The following is a 22,438-nucleotide window of genomic DNA, read 5'->3' as shown; positions in this document are numbered from 1 at the left end:
CCAAGTGCTAGGATTAAAGGCATGTGCCACCACCACCCCGCAATATTATCTTCATTACAGTGTTCCCTCCCTCTGTTCTTCCCAGTTCTTCCTACCCTCCCCTTCCCCGATCTACCCACTTTCTGTCTCTCATTAGAAAACAACAGGCTGCTAAGGAATAATAATAAAACATAAAATAATAAAATAAAATAAGATAAAGAAAAAAATTAACATGCCAAAATAGGACAAAACAAACAGAAGGAAAAGAACCTGAAAAAAGGCACAAGAATACAAACACAGAGATACAGAGGCAGAGATACAGACACAGAGATACAGATACAGAGATATAGACGCAGAGATACAGACACAGATACAGACGCAGAGATACAGACACAGAGATATAGATACAGAGATGTGGACGCAGAGATGCAGACACAGATACAGACGCAGAGATACAGACACACAGATACAGGCGCAGAGATATAGACACACAAATACAGACGCAGAGATACAGATGCAGAGATACAGACACAGAGATGATACAGACACAGAGATACAGACGCAGAGATACAGATGCAGAGATACAGACACAGAGATACAGATGCAGAGATACAGACGCAGAGATACAGATGCAGAGATACAGACGCAGAGACACAGACGCAGAGATACAGACACAGACAGAGAGCCACTCACTGTACACTCAGAAATCCCATAAATCTCTAAACTGGGAGCCATGATATATACAAAAAGAGCCTGTAGGGTAAAAAAGATATAGATTTTTTTTCTTATTTTATATATATATATATATGTATGCATATAAAATTTTCCTTTTTATTTTTAAAGGTCATAAGGCATGACCTTATGTGACAAGGAACCTCCAAAGAAGCTGTAGAGTTAGTTCATTTTCTGTTGGCCATCTGCTGAGCATGCAGCCTACCCTTAGAAATAGCTTGCCAGGCCGGTAGTGGCCTATGCTTTTAATCCTACACTTGGGAGGCAGAGGCAGATGGATTTCTGAGTTTGAGGCCAGTCTGTTCTTCAGAGAGTGTTCCAGGTCAGCTACAGCTACACTGAGAAGCTCTGAATCAAAAAACCAAAAAACCAAACCAAAACAAAAACTAAATTTTCATCTGCATGAAATTGAGGATGCCTTCTGGGTTAGGGATGGGGGTGTGTGCCCAATTCTTTTAGCTCTAGGACCCCATCTGGCAGGCCTGTGCATGCCTGTGCATGTTACCTCAGTCTGTGAGCTCATGTGTGTGTTCATCACATTGACTAAGAGGACTGTGTTCCCCTGGTGTCCTCCATCCCCATAGACAGAATTCCCTGTAGCTCAGGCTTACCCCAAAGTCTAGGGAGTTGAGAACAACCTTCAGCGAACGCCTAACTCTCCAGCCTCTGCCTCACTTTGCAAGTGCTGGGCTGACAGGCTCACACCGCTCTGCCTGACTTAAATCTTTCCTCTTGATAACTAGAGGTTTGGGCCATGAGTGGAGGCACACGCCTGCAGTCCCAGCACTTGAGAGGAAGATGCGGGTCAGTGTCTGCTTTGGCCTGCGTCCTACCCTGTTTGGCCTGCGTCCTACCCTGTTTGACCTGAGTGCACTCTGGTCTGCTGTTCTCAGTCCGGAGGCACTGTGGGAGGAAAACTACCTTGGATGTCCCGTTTCAGACCCTAGCAGGCCCCTAACGTCCTCAGGATAAAAACAGTCATCCACCCAGGTCACCCTAAGAGAGAAGAGCAGTTTCCTTGTGCTCTGTCCCTCAGGCCTCTAACTCCTGAGGGCAGGGAAAGCTGTCTTCTGCCCTGACCAGAGCAGGTGCATGGAGACCAAATGCACCAAGAGGGGGCAATACTGAGCCGTGTGCTGGACGGCTGGGCCAGTCCAGCTGGAGAGACTGCCCCACGGAGGGCCAAGCAGGATATCCCTGGACCTGCAGCAGCCACCAGTGGGAAAGCAGGGGACAGCTTCAGACGGAGCTTGCCTTCAACAGCCTGGGTGACACTGTCCCCATCTACTGTCCTACCAGGCTTACCAGAGGAGACATTCCACAGACTGAGAGATGGCGTTTGCTCAGGAGTCTGCTCCTGGAGTGTCCCGCAGGGAGGAGGACAGCACCTGGCCGGGCTGTTCCCAGGCCGGCCTTGCCTTGAGAGTGGCAAGTCAACCATTCTCCCTTGAGATTGAAGATGAAGCCTGTGTCTAGTATACTAAAGGGAAATCAGAGGACGGCCTGATGGGAGGGGGTGGAGACACTGAGCTCTCAAGACAGCTGGGAGGGATATTCTGTTCCAGGCCTGTGGAGCTCCAGGGTGAGCTTCATCAGCAGGTTGGCATGGAGCTGAGTTAGTCAGAGTACCTGGCTTGAAGGCCAGCGCCAGGGAAATGACAGAGGACAGAAGCAGAGGCGGAGATTGCTAGCAGATCCCAGGCAGCCACTGAGGCCAAGGGAAGGAGCTTAACCATGGTAATGAGTGAGCACCAGTGATCTGGGAAACTGCTGGGGTGCCTGAGATTGGAGAAACTGCCCCACAGTCCAGCACTAAGGAGCCAAGGGGCAAGCCTGAGCACCTGCTGTAGAGCTCTGTCTCCCAGGCTGCTGGCCTCCTGGACACTCGGCAGTTGTGGCTCCAGAGAGCTACACAAGATGGGTACATTAACATTTCATCCTGGAGGGGAGAGAGGGCTCATGACATGGCATCCCTCTCTTGAGGATAAGAAAGGGTTAACCATTTCTAGGGAGGAGCAGAAGGACATTTTCTTTGGTGGTGTGACCAACCACAAGCTGCCCATGTTCTTGTAAGGAAGCCCTGATTTAAAACAAACAAACAAACAAAAAACTCTTTGGTTCATTAAGTTGGACTTGAGTGGAGTCAGCTTTGATCCCTTGTTGGCTCCCTAGCCGGAGGAAGAGATATTTGTTCATGTTTCATTAGGAAAGATCACGTGACAGCTCCACAGAAGGGAGGAGGCAGAGGGTGAAGGTCAGATGCTGACTGAACCACCAGCCTAGGAGCAGGTGCCCTCTGACCCAGGTCCCGCAGAATGCCACATGCACCTCTGGCTTTGGTGGCAATGTCAACTCCCTGCTGTCTGCTCTCCTTGGCTCTACTCTGTCCCAGGGACCCCAGCTCACAAGCCCACCCCAGGAAGGATGCTCCATCCCTGAGTCACAGCCTTGGGCTCCCCGGAGTGCCCCCTGCCCCTGTGGGCTTTCTGTCTGTGTCAGCACTGCAGCTCTCCGCCAGCGGGGTAGACCTCAGAATCTGCCTCGTGACTAAGCAGCAAACCCAGGAGGTCTAAAACAAACTTCAGTGGCTGCTGGAGCAACCGGATCATGTGAGTGGGTACGTTCTGCCTTCACACGGGTCCATTGCTCCTGGGTGGGACCGGATAAGACACCTAGGAAGGTGATTGAGTACCTGGCACTCCAAGAGTCTGCCAGTCCTCCAGTCCCCGGTTGCCTTGCCCTGAACTGCTGGCATCCGTGACATCCGTGGGACAGGAGTGGTCTGAGGGCAGCACATGGAGCAGTCTGTGCCCATGAATGCCCCTTTTTTCTCTGTAAAGGACATGGAAGCTAAGGCTTTGAAGCAAACCCAGGAGTTCTCCACTCTTGCAGGTTTTCTTCGCTGACAGGTAAAAGCTGCCATGGGGCACCACCCACAGGGCCTGGGCACCGGTTATCACCTATCCCCACCACCTATTGCCAGGAGCAGTGGGCTATCCCGAGTCCAGGTGGTGGAGGTCTGCTGGCTGCGGCCGTGGGGCAGAGGACATTGGGATGGTGCAGCCTTCCTATACATGGCGTCCAGCACCAGCCTCAGCCCCAGTTAGAGAATTCAACATGATCCAACCAGAAGGGCAGCTGGACGGTGGCTGAGGGCTGGGATGGTCTCTGGGATGAGGGAGCCTCTTCCAGGGCAAGGGTGTCAGCCGAGGTCCTGCAATGACAAATCTCCGGAACTTGTTCATAACTAGATCACTAGGGAGACCACGGCTCTTAATCATGACGCAGATCACACAGAATGATCCCTGGAGGAAATGACAGCCACTAAAATGAGACAACATACATTTATTATGTCCATTCGGCCTCAAGGGAGGCACCGTCCCTCAGACGTCCACAATGATTTTGCAACCTCGGTGTTCCATACTCACTTCGGCATAGCTTGGGGACCTTAACAGGGCAGTCCCTCCTCTTTGTGCCACCAATGATCACATTAACTAGATTAAAGTGCTGTGATACACCCTCCAGTGCTTAGTGTCCCATGCAGATGGCTTCCGTCAAGTCCCCCTCTGGCCACCACTGTAGGACTCTCTGGGCAGTGCCCGCAGTCAGGGCTTCAGTACCCAGGGTATTCAAAGACAGCAGCGGCTCCCATCCCTGTCCCGATGCACATGGACACCACTCCATAAGCCCTGGGGAAAGAGCCTGCATTGGCTGCACAGAGCCTGCCCAAGCCGTGCCCTCACCAGGCAGAGCTGCAGCACCAAGGGGAACTGAGCCGTGGACAGACACACAGCCAGGCGGCAGACACCTTCCACAGGTTATGCTGCCTTTTAAGCAAGCCATCAGGAAGGCAGGTCTCATCCCTCCATCCCTTCTTCAGAATACCTGTGTGCGTGTGCGCACACACCTCCCCAGGCCCCAGCCATCAGACACCCCAGCTCCAACATCCCCCACACCACTCCACAAGGAGCAGCCTTACCGTTTCCCACGGCGCTTCAGTTCATTGAGCAGCGTGATGACCTGCCTTGCACCGGTGCAGCCCAGAGGGTGGCCCAGGGCTATTGCACCCCCCAGGGGGTTCACTTTCTCTGCAGGAATTCCCAGCTTCTCCACACAGTAGAGGGCCTGGAAGGAGCCAGAGCAATGGCTGGAGCAATGGCTCCATCTGCTCTGAACCCCGGGCCCACTTGATCCCACCATGACACCCAGGCTCACCTGACTGGCAAAGGCCTCATTGATCTCAAAGATGTCTATGTCATTCACAGTCAGCCCTGCAGGCAAGATACAGAACAGAGCTGACAGTCATGGTGGGACTCTGAATTTCCTCTGGGCTCCACCCCAAGCACAACTCTTGTGGTCCACTGTGTGCCAGGCGTGTGGGTCCCAATGGTAGGGTAGGGAGGCCTTGGCTGGGGGTGCTAGCCTGACCCACCTCCATTCCAGAGCACCCACAGGTCAAACCCAGCACACCCTAGTCCCAGATACAGGTAATGAGGGTCCAGGTACAAGATGAGAAGGGGCCGCTCACCTGCTTTCTGCAAGGCTGCAGGGATGGCATAGGCAGGACCGATGCCCATGATGTCAGGAGGAACACCGACCACTGCATAGGACCGCAGGACCCCAAGGATGGGAAGGCCCAGTTCTTCAGCCTTGGACCTCCGGGCCAGCAGGACGGCAGCTGCTCCATCACTCACCTGACTGGAGTTTCCTAGGGGAGGAAGGGTGGGATGAGGAGGCCTCAGACTGAGCTGAAGAGAGCCAGCCCTCCACCATCACCTTGCCAAGGGGCCTGGTCAGCTCCATGTCTCAGAGAAGAACTGGTCACCTCCATCAGCCCTCTTCCTGGTCCACGCTCACCAGCTGTGGTAGAGCCTCCATCCTTGAAGGCCGGCTTCAGCTTGGCCAGGCCCTCCATGGTGGTGCTGGGACGGACGCCCTCATCCTGGGACACCGTGATGGTTTTCTTGTTGCCCTTGTCATCAAGGACTGTGGTGGTCACAGGCACGATCTCAGCTCGGAAACAGCCCCTGCTCTGGGCTCTTGCGGCCCTGCCAGCACCATGGACAGTGAGATACAGGCGTGTATGAGCTCCCTTCTTGTCTGTCCCTAGCTTTTGCCAAAAAGTACAGGAGAACATATACCTCAGGGACTGAGGTTTGGGAATATACGTGGTCCTGGGGGAGCTCTGATTAGAAGAAATTCCTCAGGACCCTCACCTACTTCTTGGTAGGGACAGCATGCCTAAGGTCATCCATAAGTTCTTCTTCCTTTTCCCCACAGCTTAGATCCCTATCTCAAAGGGGAGCAGGGAGTTAAAATGAAACTTAATTTGTGTGTGAGCGTGCACACATATATACATGCATGCATGTAGTGATCAGAGGTCAACTCTGGGGTGGAGGTGGAGGCCGTCTGTTCGTTTCCCGGCTGCCCCGAAATAAACACACAGAAACTGTGTTAATTAAAACATCTTAAATTAAACCATTTCTATTATTAATCTTACTGGTAAACCACGAGCCTTGTGGTAAAACATAAAATAATAGAAACAGGTTAAGATGTAAGAGCTAGTTAACAAGAAGACTGAGCTAGTAGGCCAAGCAGTGTTTTAATTAACACACTTTCTGTGATTATTTCGGGTCTAGGTGGCTGGAAAATGAACAAACAGTCTCTGCCTATACAGGGGAATCAGTTTTCTCCTTCATCTTGGTAAAGGTAGTGTCTCATTCTGTTATACTGAGTTCAGGTAGCTGGACCACAGACTTCTCACTGCTTCTCTTGTCTCCACTAAGACCCCTGCTTGAGCAGGCCACAGGGCCCAGACACTATGTGTCTCTTTGCTTTCTCCTCTTTGTGTAGCTGGACTGATCAGCCTAGCCTGCCCAGAGATCTAAGGCTTTGTATTTCTCTGATGGCAGCCCAGTTTTGCCTGAGGTCAATTCCCCACACTCAGGCCTAGGCCCTAGCCCAACTCATCATGATGCTGGCCACTGCAGCCTCCCAGCGAGAGATATGAGTTTTGTCCCTTGGGAAAGCTCTACCTGAAACTACTAGGTTGGCCCCATGACCTACTCTCCACTCCATCGATAGCCCACCCCAGCCGCACTCACTTCTGTTGGGAGGCCAGAGCAAAGGCATCCTGCTTCTGCCGTGAAATGCCAAACCGCTCGGCCACGTTCTCCGAGGTTATCCTAGACACAAACAGCAAAGCAGGAGGCTGTGGGTCTGCTGGCCCGAGGGCCAGGGCTGTACTGAAGGCCTGTGCTTGCACCTCTGGGCACCCAGGCCAGAGTTTCCAGTCCATGCTCCAGGGACTCCTGGTCAATCACTGATATTGATCACCCATGTCAAGAGATGCTCACAGGTTCACACTTCAAAGACACCCTCTTACAGGGTATAGCAGCCTAAATTAGGGGTCTACGAAGGAACTGTCCCCTGGGTGGGTTGCCTCAGCCCCTAAGACAAGGGCTGGGGGTACTACCTGGCCTGTTTACCTGTGGCTTCCAGGCTACTCTTGGAAACACAGGATGTAGACACAGCCAGGTCAGTTTGGAGTCCTCACATGGCCAGCCTCCCCAGAATCCTTTGCCCTTGACACACTATGGAGAGCTCACAGACATGTTTGCAGTACTAAAGCACTGGAGAGATGGAACAGATTCCTCAAACTGCATCTCACAGGCCCAAGTCCCTCCCGGGCATACATAGGAACCCGAGCTACCCATGTTCTCAACTCTTGAGACCTCCACGGCTTTGGGGCCTGCTACCACTGCCTTCCCTGAGACATAGCATCTCAGTGACATGCAGGATGAGCTACATTTGGAAACTTGTGTAATCAGAGAGGACTGTGTGTGTGTGTGTGTGTGTGTGTGTGTTTTGAGTGGGTGGGGGGAAGGCAGGTCTCAGGAAAGGGAAGTCAAGGGCAGCGTTGATCCCCTATCCAGTTCCCATGGAACATATGACACCCATAGGAAGAAGACAAAGCTAAGTACTGCCAGCCACAGAGGAGAAAATCTCTGGTGTCTGGTCAAGGACAGGCAGAACAGTGACTGGGTGTACACACACACACACACACACACACACACACACACCTGTGGACACTCACCCCATAGGAATCAGGCAGTCTCTGGCCTTCTCGTTCTCCAGCAGGCGTGAGGAAATGTTCCCAGGGTTCCCTCTCTCAGACAGGGACATGGACTCCACCCTGAGGAGAAGGAGTGGTCTTAGCCCTAGTAGGAAGCCCCAGGGAGGGCTAGCTGAATGGCAATTTCTGGGCGAATTTCAGGCAGTCCAGGGAGTGTGGTAAGCTGCCTAGGAAGCCTGAGGAAGGCAGATGATAGCCATGAGGCAGGTGGAGCTTTCGGAGCAGCTGGGCCTCTCTCCCTCAAGCCCAGTCACTGTTTCAGACCCACTCCCAGGGCCACGGCCAGTGAGGCAGGAAACTGGCAGCCCCTAGGGTCCCCTCCTGGTACCCATCCCCACCCCCCCAGCTCAAGGCATATGCCCTGAGTTAGGTCAAGCTCTCCATTACGTCCAAGTCAAAGGGGGAAGGGAGGAATTCCTTAGGTTAATGCCAATCAAAGGGAGACCTGGCTGGAGTAGTCAGGGAGGATGGACAGGGATTAGGTGTACAGGGCTCAGAAAAGGGGTGTGGGGGGTGAAGCTTCACGATGAGAGCAGATGGCCTTAGCTGAGTGTTTGTCCTTCCCCGGTCATTAGCTCAAACTCTTCCCAAACGGTGACACCACATGACACAGACCCCATGGGGTTAGCTGGTTTTATGGCAACATTCACAGAGCTGAATTGGTGTCTCCTTGTAAAGATGACGACAGTGAGGTCTGAGTGGGGAGGGATTTGCCCACAGCTGTCCAACCTGGGACACAAGCTGCCCTCTCAAAGGCTAGGGGATAACCCTCAGCTAGGAGGCCCCGGACAAGCTGCCCTCTCAAAGACTAGGGGATAACCCTCAACTAGGAGGCCCCAGAGAGGCTGCCCTCTCAAAGGCTAGGGGATAGTCAGGACCACCTGCTTTGTCTCCACTACTAGGGTGCTCGAACTGACTGGGACTATAATCCCAGTATTTCCCTCAAGTCACCAAATCTGCTGTCCTCATTATGACAAACATAAAGGACAGCAAAAGGCAGGCAGGCTGTGACCCTTGCCCACCACGGGCTCTGTTTGTGGACTTTGGCTGTTATCCTACTGACACACAGGTTAGGATTATCCAGTGAAGGGCAGCTAAGACCTGACCATAGGCCAGCTATGCTTCCTGATAAAAACATTGCACAGAGAATAGGAAAGGCTGTTGGCCCCGGACCATGCCAAGGCCTCCCCGAGATGTCTTTCCAGCTTCAGATACCCCAAGTCTAGGCCCTAGATGCTGCCTTCCCTTGGAACCACTTCCAAGTTAATTTCTACAGGCAGAAGTAAAACTGTAGTCTAGGTGGTGACAGAGAACAGATAGCCAACAATCTGTCCCTCGGAACCCAGTTGTAGCCCGAGTTCCAGGTTGGCGACAAGAGAATGGACAGACTAGTAAAATAGTTATGCAATAAAAGCTGTCCTTGGCTCTAGGATGGCTTCTAACTTAAGATCTTCTTGTCCGTCTCCTTCTAGCCGGATGGACAGGATGAACCACTGTTCTCTGCTCTATGTGTCTCTGGGTTCAGGGGACCAAAACTGCTATTCCTCTCTCAACAGGCATGGAGAATACACTGAGGGCATTCTCAAGTGTAGCCCTCTCTCAGCACGCTCGGCCACATTTTCAACTCTGGCGGATTCCCAGGTTACCTTAGACCAACTCTCTCTATGGCTGGTGCTGAGACTGGGCCATTCCCAAGCAGCCCAGAGCTTGGGCCACTCCTGGACACATTTCTGGGAGCCCAACCTAGCCAGCTGCCATGGTGGGCAGGAGAATCATGCCCCTCAGAATCGAGGAGAGGAAAATTAGTTTGATTGTTACATTGGTTAATAAGGTCCAGCAGGAAGACCATCTTACCCACAGGCCATGCCAATGTCATAAGACCCATTTCTGATGCCACCTGCAATGAAAGCACTTCATAACCATCCTTGACCAGAGTGGGCCTGCCCTGGAGCAGCACAGCCCATTCCCTCCCTGCTCTCGGGGTACAGTCACCAAAGCCTCACAGAAGACCCAGGAGCACCCAGAAAGGCTTGGGGTCTGACAATGCGTATTCCTTCACGCCTCTCTGCCTAGGGTCTCTGGGGTCAAGAACCAAGGTCAGAGCCAATAGTGATGGTGCATGTTTTTAATCTTAGTACTCTGGCAGATGCAGGAGTATCTCCGAGTTCCAGGCCAGCCTGGTCTACAGAGTGAGTTCCAGGACAGCCTCACAGAGAAACCCTGTTTCAAACACAACACAACAAAATAAAAACCCCGGGCATGCTTATGGGCCCCTGGCAGTCACAACTCACCAGCGATGTTGGCCACTGCCTGCAGCCCTGATGAACACTGTCTGTTGACGGTAGACAATGGGACAGTCTCTGGAATGCCACTGAAACAGAAGGGGAGATGGCAGTCAGCCCTGGACATGTAGCCAGTCCTAAGCATGCCACAGCCTCATAGAAAACAGGCCCTACGAGGCTACAGGGCTCCCTTACAGCACATAGCAGTGTGCATGGAGGGATGACAGCTGTCCGTGCCCCCACCAGGGTAGACATACGTAAAGGAGGGGTCAGCTACCTGGCAAACCCTGTCACTATGACCACTAGCAACCAGGGTCCCCAAGCACATGTCCTGCAACCTTGTGACTCTAAACCCAGGCAGGGGACACTTGTTTGGGCCACAGGCATTCTTCCTCACCTTCTGACGACTTCACAAAAGAAAGTAGCCATTGCTTTTGCCCACACAGAGGCGGACCACCAGCCTTAGAGCGAGATCTCACAGACAAGGCCACCAACCATCTCCGCCACCTGGCCTCACTCACCAGCACTCACACACCTGTGTGCCTGTGTAGTTCTCTGAGAATCTGCTCTTGCCCAGATGAAGAGTGCTTCCAGCATGTTTGTACCGGGCACTCCTGGGGCTTCGACACTGGGCTCAGCTCTGGCAGCGACCTCGGCTGCCCCTCTGGGTAGATAACCCATCTTGGCCAACAGTACAAAGCCTCATTTCTAGCGCCTCCTTAGACGAGCTCAGGAAGTTCCTTGAGAATCTTGCTGCTCCTGCTGTACAATCAGGCTTGGAAACGCTCAGGCCAGGCTCCCACCGACAGCTTTCCAGGCTTGCTACATTCTTAGTTTCAAATTACCCATTCATCAAGCCCCTTCCCGCAAGGCACCACGTCTTCATCAAATAATTTGTACTAAGCACAAGGTACTGTGTTGAGTTTAAGACACCAGCAGTACTGGGTCCCAGAGGATGCCCAACCAATATGCAAAAAAAAAAAAAAAACAATCCACTGCCAGAGATGCAAATTACAGGGCCAGATGGCAAAGCCATAGCACAGGGAGGCTCACAGCAACCCACCGAACAAGAAGGCCACTCTTCTGACACTTGAGAGCCAGACTCCAAAGATATTTGGGCAGGGGTTGGCTGCCTGGGGACAGAGGGGACAGAATGGGCAGAGTAGTGCATACAGGAGGCAGACAGGGTAGAGGAAGGAGGGGAAGTCAAAGTGGGCAAGCTGGGAAGCGGTGAGAATGGAAAGTTACCAGAGGGATGGAAAGGCCCTCGACCCCAGGCTAAGTCTGACTCCCCCTAGTCTCTAGAGGTTCTGTTTTCTGCCCTACTCTGACACTGAGCAGTGTTGCTTTTATGTCTCATCCACCTGAGGGAGGGTGGTCTTCAGTCTACACATGGAAGTCATTAACTACTGCTTCCCCACCCACACAAGGGCCGGCGGGCTCCTCCTGGCTTCCCCATCCCCACCGCTGTCCTCAAGCTTCTGATCAGGGTCTGCACCCAGACTCCTCAGGCAGCTCACGTAGGAATGGAAGCAAAGTCACGGACCAAGGTGGTTATGGGATTATTTACCTGACATGTGAAGACAGAGTCCACATGTCCAAAGGCTAAGCAGCAAGTTGGCTTTGGAAAAAATCAGGCCACCTTTGCCCCAGTCTCAAAGTCCTGGGTGTCCTGGCTGTGGGCCAGGTAACATGCCCTTCAAAGTGGGAGAAAAGTTGGGCCCAAGGATTCCGGTTGATTTGGTATTTAGTGTCCAATCTGATAACCTGTCACCTACAGACTGCTCAGTGGTGCTAGAATCCCCCCACCCACCCACCAGAGGTAGAAGGATTACCTCAGAAATTGGCCGATGCGTGCCATGACGGCCCCAGCTCCTGGCTGAAGTACATTGCCTGTAGATAGAAACCTCACTCAGTACCAAGTTTTGCATCCTGACTTTCAGCTGTGAGTCCCAAAGAGGTCAGTGTACATATATTTCTTCAGGATCACTTCGGGATGTTCCCAGGCTCATGTGAAACTATAGAAGTTAAGAGTCTGGTGAATGGGGAACCAGCTACCAACCACCCGTCACCCAGCAGCCCAGCGCTGGAGGGCCTCCCGCATGCGTGCCAAGGCATGTTCCTCCACATCAACAAGCTGGGCAGGTGGCCTGCTCGCCTGCAACAGGAGGGCGCCTCTAGGGTAAGAGGCACAGTGCAGAGCCTTGAGCTGAGGGAAGTAGGGCTGTGGGGGAGGGAAGCGAGTCTGCAATGACTAGCCTCCCCAAGTGTCCTCCCCCAAGCCCTGTGTCACCGCGGGAGGAGGAACAGGCTGGCATCCCCGGATAGAACCATGTCCTACACGATGTTGTTCTAATTCAGGGAAAAGCGGGGGTTAGGGCAAGGTCGGGTGAACCCTGTCTACACCTGTAGCCGGGCTGACAGACAGAATGTCGGTTTAGGTGGAGAACCGTGGCCTCCCACCTCCTGGAGTCTCCAGGAACATCTGGGCTTTAGAGCAGTGGTTCTCAACCTTTCTAAGGCTGCCACCCTTTAACGCAGTTCCTCATGTTGTGGTGACTCCCAACTGTTATTTTGTTACTACTTCATAACTGTAATTTTGCTACAGTTATGAAGCGTAAAGTAAATATTTGTGTTTTCCCGATGGTCCTAGGAGGGGTCGCGACCCACGGATTGAGAATCGAAGCTTTAAAGTATCTCCTACAGGGCATTTTGCTTTCTACCGCCACTCAGCTAGCTGCTGCGCTTGGAGGTGGAGCACAGGCCATCAAGGGATCATCCAACTGAAATAAGTGGAGTCTGTCAAGTGTTGCTCTGTAAAACCCGGGTTCGCGGTGAGAAGGGGAGGCCCCCGGAAGGGAGGACGAGGAGGACCCGGCGCGGGCCTGGCAGGTGAGCTCACCCACGGAGATGTCTCCCAGCTGCTCAGGCCTGAGGTTCACATCCTGGAGAACCGCGGTCAACACGGCCGACAGAAGCTCATCCGGGGTGGTGTCCTGCAGGGCGAAGTGCAGCGGCAGTGAGCCCAGCTCCCGCATCCCCACCCGGGGACTCTGCGGTTCCCGTAGCCCAGACGGCAAGATCGCACTGGCCGCCTTCTGCGACCCTCGCCCGTCGGAGGGGTCTCACCTTGAAGCCGCCGCGGCCCGAACGGCCGATGGGGGTGCGCCGTCCGTGAACCACCACCACGTCGGAGGCCGAGGCCTGCGGGAAGCCCGCGGAGCAGGGCGCGGCTTGCAGCGCGGAGCTCGACTCGGGCCTGCCGGCCAGGTGTCCCAGCACTATCTGCAGTCGATGCATCGCAGAGGTGGGTCCCGAAGATTTGACTGGGTTCTGGGTGCAGAGCTCGAAGAATAAAAGAGATCGCCAGCGCAGGCGCAGGCAGCCTCTACCTAGTGAGGCCTAAAAGTTGATCACAACCCTGGTAGAATAAGATCGCGAGTGATGGGGTGGGGCTCCCAAGGGGCCCGCCCACTCCTAGACACAACCAATTAGACTAAGGGGAGTCTGCTTGAGGGCACGCCCCAGATACCCACCCCTCCCCGGAGCCCCGCCCAAGGCTCTTCCGGAGATGCTCTTTCCACTAAAAGCCCCTCCCACCAATTCTACGGAGGCCAATCAGAATGTCACCCTTAAGCCTCTCCCAGAAACACAGACTGGAAACTTAAGTTTGCGCAACCTTTTGCAGACACGGAAAGGAGGTACCCCAAACTTTTGGTTTCCTAAGATGAGCACAGCCTCAAGGGTGCCCCTCCTCCAAAGCACTGAGCTCAGCGCGCAGCAGCACGAAAGGCGGGAAGGCGGAGCCCGGCACACGGCTTCTCCCTTTGCTGGGCGAGCTGGAAAAAACACTCCGAGTCTCCCATCAAAATTTGCTCTGTTCTGGCCGGCGTCCCAAAACCCAGAGCCGAGGACTTAGATAATGTTGCAGCGCCTAGTTCGGCCCCGACGGGGTTGGACTGTCACAGATGCTTGCTCAAAAAACAAAGCAATTTTTGTTTCCTGGTTGGTATGAAGAACCGATTTTACAAATGTGAGGAAAAGCAGGCAGGTTCTAACTGTAGCGTGTTTCACATGTCTTCAGCTTAGGTGACATCTGCTTGGGATGATGTCATTAGTGATGTCATTAGTGTACACATTCCCCTGGGAATTCTACTAAGACGGGGAGAGGGGTGGAGAGAGTGGAGACCCTGAGTTGGAGATTGACACCTAAATAGATTAACTGAATTAGCAAAAACAAGGTTCCCTAGGTCTAAACTGTACCCTCAGTATTAGAGAGTAAGGTGGTAGGTCCGCGTGGCTTTTTGCAGACCCCCGGAGGGTAGAACTGGATTTGCCTCATATCAAAGGACAGGATGCCCTAAAATGCCAACTCGCGGGTAAGGTTGTGGCTTACCCCTTTAAAAGGCAGTCACCGCTTGCACCAGATGACTGAGGGCAGATTGTGGCTTCACTTTGCCACTTCCGAAGTCACGTCTGTCTCTTCCTTCCCATTACCAGAACACAGGTTACTGTACAAAAGGACTGTAACTCCTTCATGTCCTAAACAAGACGGATTCATCTCACCATGCATTGCCACCACTACCAGATCGACCAGGACAGGTCTGTAGGTCACGAGACCGAAGCCAGAGACCTTTTTCCAGGTTCTCACACCTCCAAAGGGAGTCAAGCAAAGGTTAGAAACACGAATGGGGTGGAGCTCAGGCCCTGTGTTCAGATGCATGCGCGCGCGCGCACACACACACACCGAGGGCAGTGGCGGGGCACCCCAACTGCGCTCTTGGGCCAGGGACTCCAGATTCTAGCAAAGGGCGGAGCTTCTCGGAAAGTGAGGGAAGGCGGGGCTGGCAGGAACCTTAGGGGAAGCAGGAAGCTCGGCTGGCGAGCGGACCGGACCTCACCGAAGCTCAGGCTGGCTCGCCATGTCTGCGGGAGGCCCGCTCGTGGGATCCGTGTCCCGGGACTTCTCCAAGTTCTCCCTACCGTTGGCCGCGCTCAACGTGGGAGTGCGGCGCCGTCTCTCGCTATTCTTGAATGTCCGGATGCCGGTGGCGGCCGACTGGACCTTGCTGGCGGAGGAGATGGGCTTCGAGTACTTGGAGATCCGACAGCTGGAGACGCGCCCTGACCCCACGGGCAGTTTGTTGGATGCCTGGCAGGGGCGCTCTGGCGCGACGGTCGGAAGACTGTTAGAGATGCTGGCCACGCTGGACCGTGAGGATATACTGCGGGAGCTGTTGCCCCACATCGGTGAGGACGCGTGCTTTCTGACTTTGCGCCAATGGTCGAGGAGGCTGGCCTTGGCATATCAATCTTGTTTTATTTTTCTGAGGTGTGCTGGGCAGGGAGGGAGAGATGGTTGAATTTTCTGTCAATATGCAGGACAGCATAGGGATTGGGAGAGGGTTCAAAAGCCCTAGTTAGGGTGTGGAATGAGTCTAGGCAAAGACCTTGCATTGGGCCCAGGAATCAAGATCGGCTTCTCTGGGATCACCCAGTAGTGTCAGGAGCAACAGAGTAGGTGAAGGACTAAAGCCCTTTCTGCCCCTCACGGACACTCAACACAATGCCCCTGCCCACAGGTATCTCGCTAGATGGGGGTCACCACCCTCTCTGAGCACTTACCAGAAACCTGAGCCCTTCGGGGTTCAAGCACCCTCCACCTTCCCACCCCCGCTCGGATTTGTAGCCCTTTTCAAGAGCCTTGGAAATGGGATGCGGGATGATGCGTGAGAAGCAGATGCCAGCTGTACTTCGTTGGCCTCCCCGATGCCCACTTTGGGAGAGTCAGACAGGATGGCTTGTTTGTCGGATCTGTCCATGACTCCAGTGGCTACTAGAGAAGGTCCAGCACCAGTTGTGGAACACAGACAGGGTGCAGATGCTGAGTGTATACAGCAGCCTGGGCAACTGGGGAGCCTTCTACACCCCATCTCTTCTCCACAGAGAATGACTGCAAGAAATACATAACGAAGCAGCAGATGCAGGAGTCTGAGAAGCCCTTACAGGTGGCCAGAGTGGAAAGCAGTGTCCCACAAACAAAGGAGCTGGAGGGCATCACCACTCTTGACGACCCGCTGGGTGAGGGTAGAGTGTTGTTCCCCTGGATAGGCTAGGTGGGCCACAGCCCCGGGATGCGTGCAGAGCATGGATATTGCAGTACACACAGATGGACCCCAGGGCCTTGAGCAAGTCCCTCCTTTCTGAGTCTCGGTTTCCCCATTCAAGAAATGGGTATAAAAGCAGCCCAATCTCTGAGTGCTTCTGAGACCGTAATGGCATGCCTCCATCACAGTTAACCCAGCTTTCAGTGGGAGGGAGTTATCTTTTCACTGGTGGGAAGGGCATGTGGAAGACATCACTTCGGGATGGGTGCAGGCCCAGGTTCCCTTAATGGATGACTTCAGGTTGGGCTCCTTCCAGCCTTCCTGCAGATGGCTGACCTTTACCCTTGTCCCCTGTCCTCAGGACGAACACCAGAGCTTTTCGATGCCTTCATCTGCTACTGCCCCAATGATATTGAGTTTGTGCAGGAGATGATCAGGCAGCTAGAACAGACAGACTATCGGCTGAAGCTGTGTGTGTCTGACCGTGATGTCCTGCCGGGCACCTGTGTCTGGTCCATTGCCAGTGAGCTCATTGAGAAAAGGTTGGTGAGGCATCCCAGTGGGCAGGTGGGTGAGGTCCAGAGGTTCAGAGGCTAGGACTCCCCTGCCATCTGGACTCTATGCTGGGTAGCCTGGGTACTGTGGTCCTCCCAGAGGCTAGCTTCTGAGGGTAAGCTGAAGGAAGTCATCAGGATGCCTGCGTTCTGCCGCTCTCCCTTAGGTGTCGCCGGATGGTGGTGGTTGTTTCTGATGATTACTTACAGAGCAAGGAGTGCGATTTCCAGACCAAGTTTGCTCTCAGTCTCTCTCCAGGTAAGTTTAGGCCTGCTTTTGTCAGGGAGGGGAGGGGAGGTATAGCCTTAAAATTCCAGACCAAGAATGCAGGACCAAAGCATGCCAGATCTCTGAGTGAGTGTACCTGCAAAGTTCTTTATGTTGTGATATGTACCATAGGTACCTAGCTGGTGGGGCACTGGTGTTATCCCTTGCTTTGGAGACAGGGTCTGCCCCATCAAAGGGCAGGGGCCTTGTCCCAATACCACACCGTTCGGCCTCCAGGTGTCCAACAGAAGCGGCTGATTCCCATCAAATACAAGGCGATGAAGAAGGACTTCCCCAGTATCCTGCGGTTCATCACTATCTGTGACTATACCAACCCTTGCACCAAGTCCTGGTTCTGGACCCGCCTTGCCAAGGCTTTGTCTCTGCCCTGAAGATGGCCCCAGGAGCTCTAGGTCTGTCAGCCTGCCCTTGCCTCCTCTGACCCTGTAGGAGGCAATTTATGGTCCACTCATCCCTAGAGGTTCTAGCTGGACTTCCACAACATCCAAACCCCATCTGGACACCTTCCCTCAAGTCTTGGATGGAAAGAGTGGCTGAAAGTGACTTTATTGCTTGCTGGGTTGTCAGCAAGCACAATGATTACCAGGATCAGTTGAGTCTAAGTAGAAGACCAGCTAAGTTACATCTGAGCCATCTTTGGCCTCAGTTTCTCTACCTGAGGAACAGGATGTGGAGATTGAACAGGAACATGGGAAGACATTGTTCTGGCTGAAGGAGAGCTGGTTATTATGGGACCACGAGACGACTTCCTCCTGTCTCCTGTCCGCCTCACTTTCCTGTCCCTCCTTTTACAGGGCAATGCGGAGGTGAGCTCACTTTGACCCGGATTCTCTGAAACTGTCCTATCTGCATCTTTAACCCCCTCAGTCTCAGTCCCACGTTTGGTGGTCACTGGTCTGGGTAACTGGGGTTGCTTTTCCCTCCCATGTAGCCATCCCTGTACACGTGTTTCAGTTTTGCCTTGCTTGAAGAGGCTCCTGTCCTCTGACATGCCTGTCACTTATAGTGGCCTCAGCAGGGCCACCAGGATGAATCTTCCTCTCTGGCCGACCAACACTGAGACTTTGTACCAACTTTCTGCACCTCCATTACCTACTTGGTTAACAAGCAGCAAATACAAAAAACGTCCTTTCCCTAGTGCTTGGAGTCTTGTTCATGCAGATGTATGTAAATACACACATGCTCCTTTACACACAGAGATATCTGCATAACGTGTTTACTTTGGGACAGCTCCCAAGAGTGGCTGAGTGGAAGAGTTCTACCATAAAGGAGGCCTGGCCATGTCCCTGGACAAAAATGGGATGCATTTACTACAGGTGGCGCATGCCTACAATTCCAGCATTTGTGATAGGGGCAGGAGAATCAGGAGTTCAAGGCTCGCCTTGGCTACACACCAAGTTTAAAGGCCAGCCTGGACTACATGGCAGCCTATCACACACACACACACACACACACACACACACACACAGCCAAAAAAAAAAAAGGAAAAAAAAAGAAAAAGAAGAAGAAGAAGAAGAAAAAGATGGGACACTGTTAATTTCTTCTCTCTTTTCTCTAATCATTGAAAGCAAAGTCTAGAAAGGCCCCAAATGTGAGAGCATTGTGTGCCTTCAGCAAAATAAAGTTGAAAAAGGAGAAGCTGCCTCACACCACAGCTCGGCTGCTTCCTCCCTAGCAAGATGGTTCCCACATTCCTCTCAAGCTCTCTGTCATGGAGGCAATGCCTCTGGTCTCTGTGCTCGGCATACCCAGGGTCCTGAATCCAACAGAACATGGGTCTCAGTGTCTGAGGCTGGAATGGAGGCCCCTTTGCATGACCTCACAAAGCGCTTCTGTGCTTGATATTGGGCATTTTAGAGCAATCTGGGAAAAATATCTTCTATACCTGTTATATAGGTTTTATGAGAACTTCAGTGAGATAGGTGGGATAAAGGCTCATGTTTGCCATTTGTACTTCTGTATTTGAAATTTATAATAAAATTTACTCTATTTGAGAAAGCATACTTGTGAGTGTGTGTGTGTTAAGGAGTTTGGAAGTAGACAGCTAGGCTATGACTTTCTCATGTAAGAGAAGTTGCCCTGTAATGTGGTGTTTCCTGGGGCTTCCAGGTGATTGAATCCTGGCCTCATAGGCTCAGGTTTCAGCAGGGACCAGGGGGAGACAAAGGTATCCATCTGCTCCAGAAAACCTGCTTTCTCCCACCAGCCTGAGTCTTTCCAGGGTTATACCAGGTTCTAGGTCCTGGCCCTGTTGGTTGTATGCAGTGCCAAGGATTGAACCCAAGGTCCATGTTATGCAGATTTTCTGTCATCTAAGCTGTATTCTCCAAACACTGTCTAGATCTTGATTATGGTGTTACACACATCCATGTAACTAGACGGCTAAGTGTTATATACACAATTGAAAGACCCTCGGGGAGGACCTTCCCTCAGGAAGAGACCCCTGAACCCAAGGAACAGTCCGAGACCACTGGCTGCAACGGCAAGAGGTTTATTGGGTGTACACAGGTACCTGCGGGCAGCAAAGTCTTTCGGAGGACTTGCGAGCCCTGCAGTCTGGGAGAAGGTCTTTTTATAGGAAAAGGGCGGCAGAAGCAGTCATACAGAAGCAGATGGATGGTTACAGAGATCCCATTGGTCAGTTCGAATGAGGCGATGGGTTCACTTGGGGACATGTAGATCTGATAATAGCTGACTTGGCTCTATCTAGGGCTCATGTGGTTTTTCCCAGAACTTTTCGTTCCCCTCCTAGGCCTGATGTCTGACCACAGATATCCTGTTTGGCAGCCTAGGAGTACCAACTTTACCTTGAACTAATACTTGTTTGTGTGAAAGCCTTGCAAAATGGCGTTACAGCAGCTAAGCTGGGGTCTTTCACAATATGGATGTTACATTTGAGGGCTTTAGATTGCCCTACCGTTTTATCCCTTGGTGAACTGGGTTATATCCCTTGGTGCTCTGGGGAGACCTTGTGAAGAGTGTAAAAACTCTGATTACCTTTCCAACCTCCTAAAGATCTGTAATTATCTCAAGATAGAAAGTTTTACAGTGGGCTGGAGAAATGGCTCAGAGTTTAAGAGCATTGGCTGGTATTCCAGATGCTCTGAGTTCAGTTCCCACATGGTGGCTCGCAATCATCTGTAATGAGATCTGGTGCCCTCTTCGGGCCTGCAGGTAGAGCACTGTATATATATAATCAATAAATGAATCTTTAAAAAACCAAAATTTTAGAGCTAGTTGAGATGGTGTGCCCACAGTCTCGGTTATTTGTGAGACCGAGGCAGGAGGGTCTCCTTGAGTCCCACGGTTTAGGAAACATAATGAGATTGTGTCAAAAAAGTTTTTATGAGTCATTGGCATGTGAGATCAATATACCTGCATGGTAGTCGTAGGTTCTGACGGAAATGACTGCATTATGCTGTCATGTGTTACCGTCAGGACTTGACTGGTGTGCGGATACTTGTAAAAAAAAAAAAAATTAAAAAAAAAGTTTTTAAAAATCAACTTTTGTTTTTTCGAGGCAGGGTTTCCCTATGTAGCCCTGACTGTCCTAAACTTGATAAGTAGAGCAGACTGGATTCAATCTGCCTGCCTCTGCCTCTGCCTCCTGAGTGCTAAAATTAAAGGTGTACACCACCATGCCCAGCTCCCAAAACTTGATTTTTGGAGGATCTGCTTGCTCTGTAGGACCAGGCCAAGGCAGAATATGAAAAGTCAGTCATGCTCTGTTCTAAAGGAAATTAGACTCCAGTAGCAAAATCAAGATGCAAATGCAGGACAGTCAGACCACTCAGGAACCAGATGTAGAGCTCTGGGCGGCCTGGATGCTGGCTGGACCAAAGGCGGAAGATCCCACATAGCCCACATATCCTGAAGACAAGACACTCAGAGGGGTCTGAAGGGGTCAGGGAAAAAGCTAAGACGGGAGAAGCAGTAAGAGAAAGATTTGAGTGGCTGATGCAAGTGAGAGGCACATATAGGATGGAGAACGGAATGGTCAGTTAAGACCTTCGGGGCTCAGCAGAGACGACGGGGGCCAAGGATCTCAGACTGTGGCAGGGCCGTGGCTTAGGTCTGGCCAGGAAGGAGCGCTAGACTGAAATGTCGGGAGGAGCAGGGTAGTGACTGCTATAAGGTGGATCCGTCAAGGGAGAAGCCGGGCTGCAATGTCTGCCTTAGGAATCTACTTGAAGGGGATGAGAAAGGAAGTGGTGAGCTGGCAAGAAGTGACTCTGTGGTCTCCATGCTTCCTCTTTCTCGGATCGAACCCCGTTGGGCTCACTCCAGTGTAGTCCACGCTACAGCGCATCTCAACATTTCAAGGGCTCAATTGCTACGTGAGGCTGGTTGCCACGAGACAGACCTACTCTGGAGCCCGGCTACTGCAGGTCAGGGTTCCTGAGCCAATAGCATCAACATCACCTCTCCTGTTAGCTACAAAGGCCTCTGTCTTTGACGGGGGCGATACTGGAAATAGGATATACAGAATCCCAGTGCTTTTTTACTTTAATTTTTTAGATTTTTATTTTATGTGTAGTCGTGGTTTGTCTGCATGTATGTGTACCACATGCATGTCTGATGCTCACAGAGTCCAGAAGAGGATGTTGGATCCCTTGGAACTGGATTTAAAAGGGTGGGAGCCACCACGTGGTTGCTGGGAATTGAACTTGATTCTCTCCAAGAGCAAGAAGTGCTCTTAACCACTGAGCCCACTTTCCAGGCTAGAATCCCAGCACCTGAGAGTCCTCAGGTATATCCTGAGAGTGGTAGAGCTGTGTCATCTGGGAGCTCGGCTCTAGGTTTCTTTTTTCTTTTCTTTTCTTTTTCCTTTTTCTTTCCCTTTTTTGGGGGGACTCTTCATATAAATTTGGCTGCACCGTTTATATGCTCATTAGCAATAAATAAGGGTTCTCTTTCCCCATGAAAATTTTGGTGTGTGTGTGTGTATTTTGCCTGCATGTATGTCTGTGTACCATATACATGCATTTCTCCCAGAGGTGAGAAGAGGTCATGAGATTTCCTGGAGCTAGAGTTACAGGTGAACCACCATGTGGGTGCTGGAAATTGAATGCCTGAGTCCTCTGGAAGAGCATTCTGTACTCCTAACTGCTGAACTGTCTCTCCAGCCCTTGACTCTTGACTCATTCTCTCTGTCTCTCTGTCTCTCTCCTCCTCCTCCTTCCTCTCTGTCTCTCTGTCTCTCTGTCTCTCTCTCTCTCTTTCTCTATCGGTTTTTCGAGACAGGATTTCTCTGTGTAACTTTGGAGCCTGTCCTAGAACTTATTCTATAGACCAGGTTGGCCTCAAACTCACAGAGATCTGCCTGCCTCTGCCTCCTGAGTGCTGGGATTAAAGATGTG

General features: G+C 52.1%; 2 protein-coding genes and 1 non-coding gene across 4 annotated transcripts; 2 read left to right on the top strand and 1 right to left on the bottom strand.

The window, feature by feature from the left end:
* Positions 1-4,040: 4,040 nt before the first annotated feature.
* Positions 4,041-13,587, bottom strand: LOC130873657 (3-ketoacyl-CoA thiolase B, peroxisomal). 2 transcript variants are annotated; one of them, XM_057768527.1, is made up of 12 exons: positions 13,258-13,587; positions 13,031-13,124; positions 11,964-12,021; positions 10,138-10,217; positions 9,701-9,743; positions 7,808-7,906; positions 6,816-6,896; positions 5,569-5,759; positions 5,240-5,419; positions 4,927-4,982; positions 4,691-4,836; positions 4,041-4,400 (listed from the first exon to the last, which is right to left on the bottom strand). In XM_057768527.1, the coding sequence occupies exons 1-12, from the start codon at positions 13,426-13,428 to the stop codon at positions 4,325-4,327; spliced, it is 1,275 nt and encodes a 424-aa protein (XP_057624510.1). In that variant the 5' UTR covers positions 13,429-13,587; the 3' UTR covers positions 4,041-4,324. The 2 variants fall into 2 exon arrangements, with proteins under 2 accessions (XP_057624510.1, XP_057624511.1); XM_057768528.1 differs by lacking the exons at positions 9,701-9,743; positions 13,031-13,124; positions 13,258-13,587 and having other exon boundaries at positions 11,964-12,000.
* A 1,089-nt stretch (positions 13,588-14,676) lies between these two features.
* Myd88 (MYD88 innate immune signal transduction adaptor) lies at positions 14,677-19,032 on the top strand. The gene is made up of 5 exons (XM_057767332.1): positions 14,677-15,378; positions 16,075-16,209; positions 16,597-16,777; positions 16,957-17,048; positions 17,295-19,032. Exons 1-5 carry the CDS (start codon positions 15,051-15,053, stop codon positions 17,447-17,449), a joined length of 891 nt encoding a protein of 296 aa, XP_057623315.1. The 5' UTR covers positions 14,677-15,050; the 3' UTR covers positions 17,450-19,032.
* A 1,360-nt stretch (positions 19,033-20,392) lies between these two features.
* LOC130874027 (small nucleolar RNA SNORA53) lies at positions 20,393-20,539 on the top strand. Its single transcript, XR_009057076.1, has one exon. It is a non-coding gene; the product is annotated as a small nucleolar RNA SNORA53 (small nucleolar RNA).
* Positions 20,540-22,438: the final 1,899 nt, after the last annotated feature.

This window comes from Chionomys nivalis, chromosome 4 (assembly GCF_950005125.1).
Source record: "Chionomys nivalis chromosome 4, mChiNiv1.1, whole genome shotgun sequence".
Lineage (NCBI taxonomy): Eukaryota > Metazoa > Chordata > Mammalia > Rodentia > Cricetidae > Chionomys > Chionomys nivalis.
Note: the sequence above shows the minus strand (reverse complement) of the source record. Positions and strands in the feature narration are given on the sequence as shown.

Bases quoted from the DNA above. Each gene is read 5' to 3' on its own strand.
- LOC130873657 (XM_057768527.1), bottom strand. From the start codon at position 13,428: ATGCATCGACTGCAGATAGTGCTGGGACACCTGGCCGGCAGGCCCGAG. The intron at 13,125-13,257 runs GTGAGACCCCTC...TTCGCCCTGCAG, and splicing joins CGGGCCGCGGCGGCTTCAAG to GACACCACCCCGGATGAGCT. The intron at 12,022-13,030 runs GTGAGCTCACCT...TTCTATCTACAG, and splicing joins GCTGGGAGACATCTCCGTGG to GCAATGTACTTCAGCCAGGA.
- Myd88 (XM_057767332.1), top strand. From the start codon at position 15,051: ATGTCTGCGGGAGGCCCGCTCGTGGGATCCGTGTCCCGGGACTTCTCC. The intron at 16,210-16,596 runs GTGAGGGTAGAG...CCCTGTCCTCAG, and splicing joins CACTCTTGACGACCCGCTGG to GACGAACACCAGAGCTTTTC. The intron at 17,049-17,294 runs GTAAGTTTAGGC...TTCGGCCTCCAG, and splicing joins TGCTCTCAGTCTCTCTCCAG to GTGTCCAACAGAAGCGGCTG.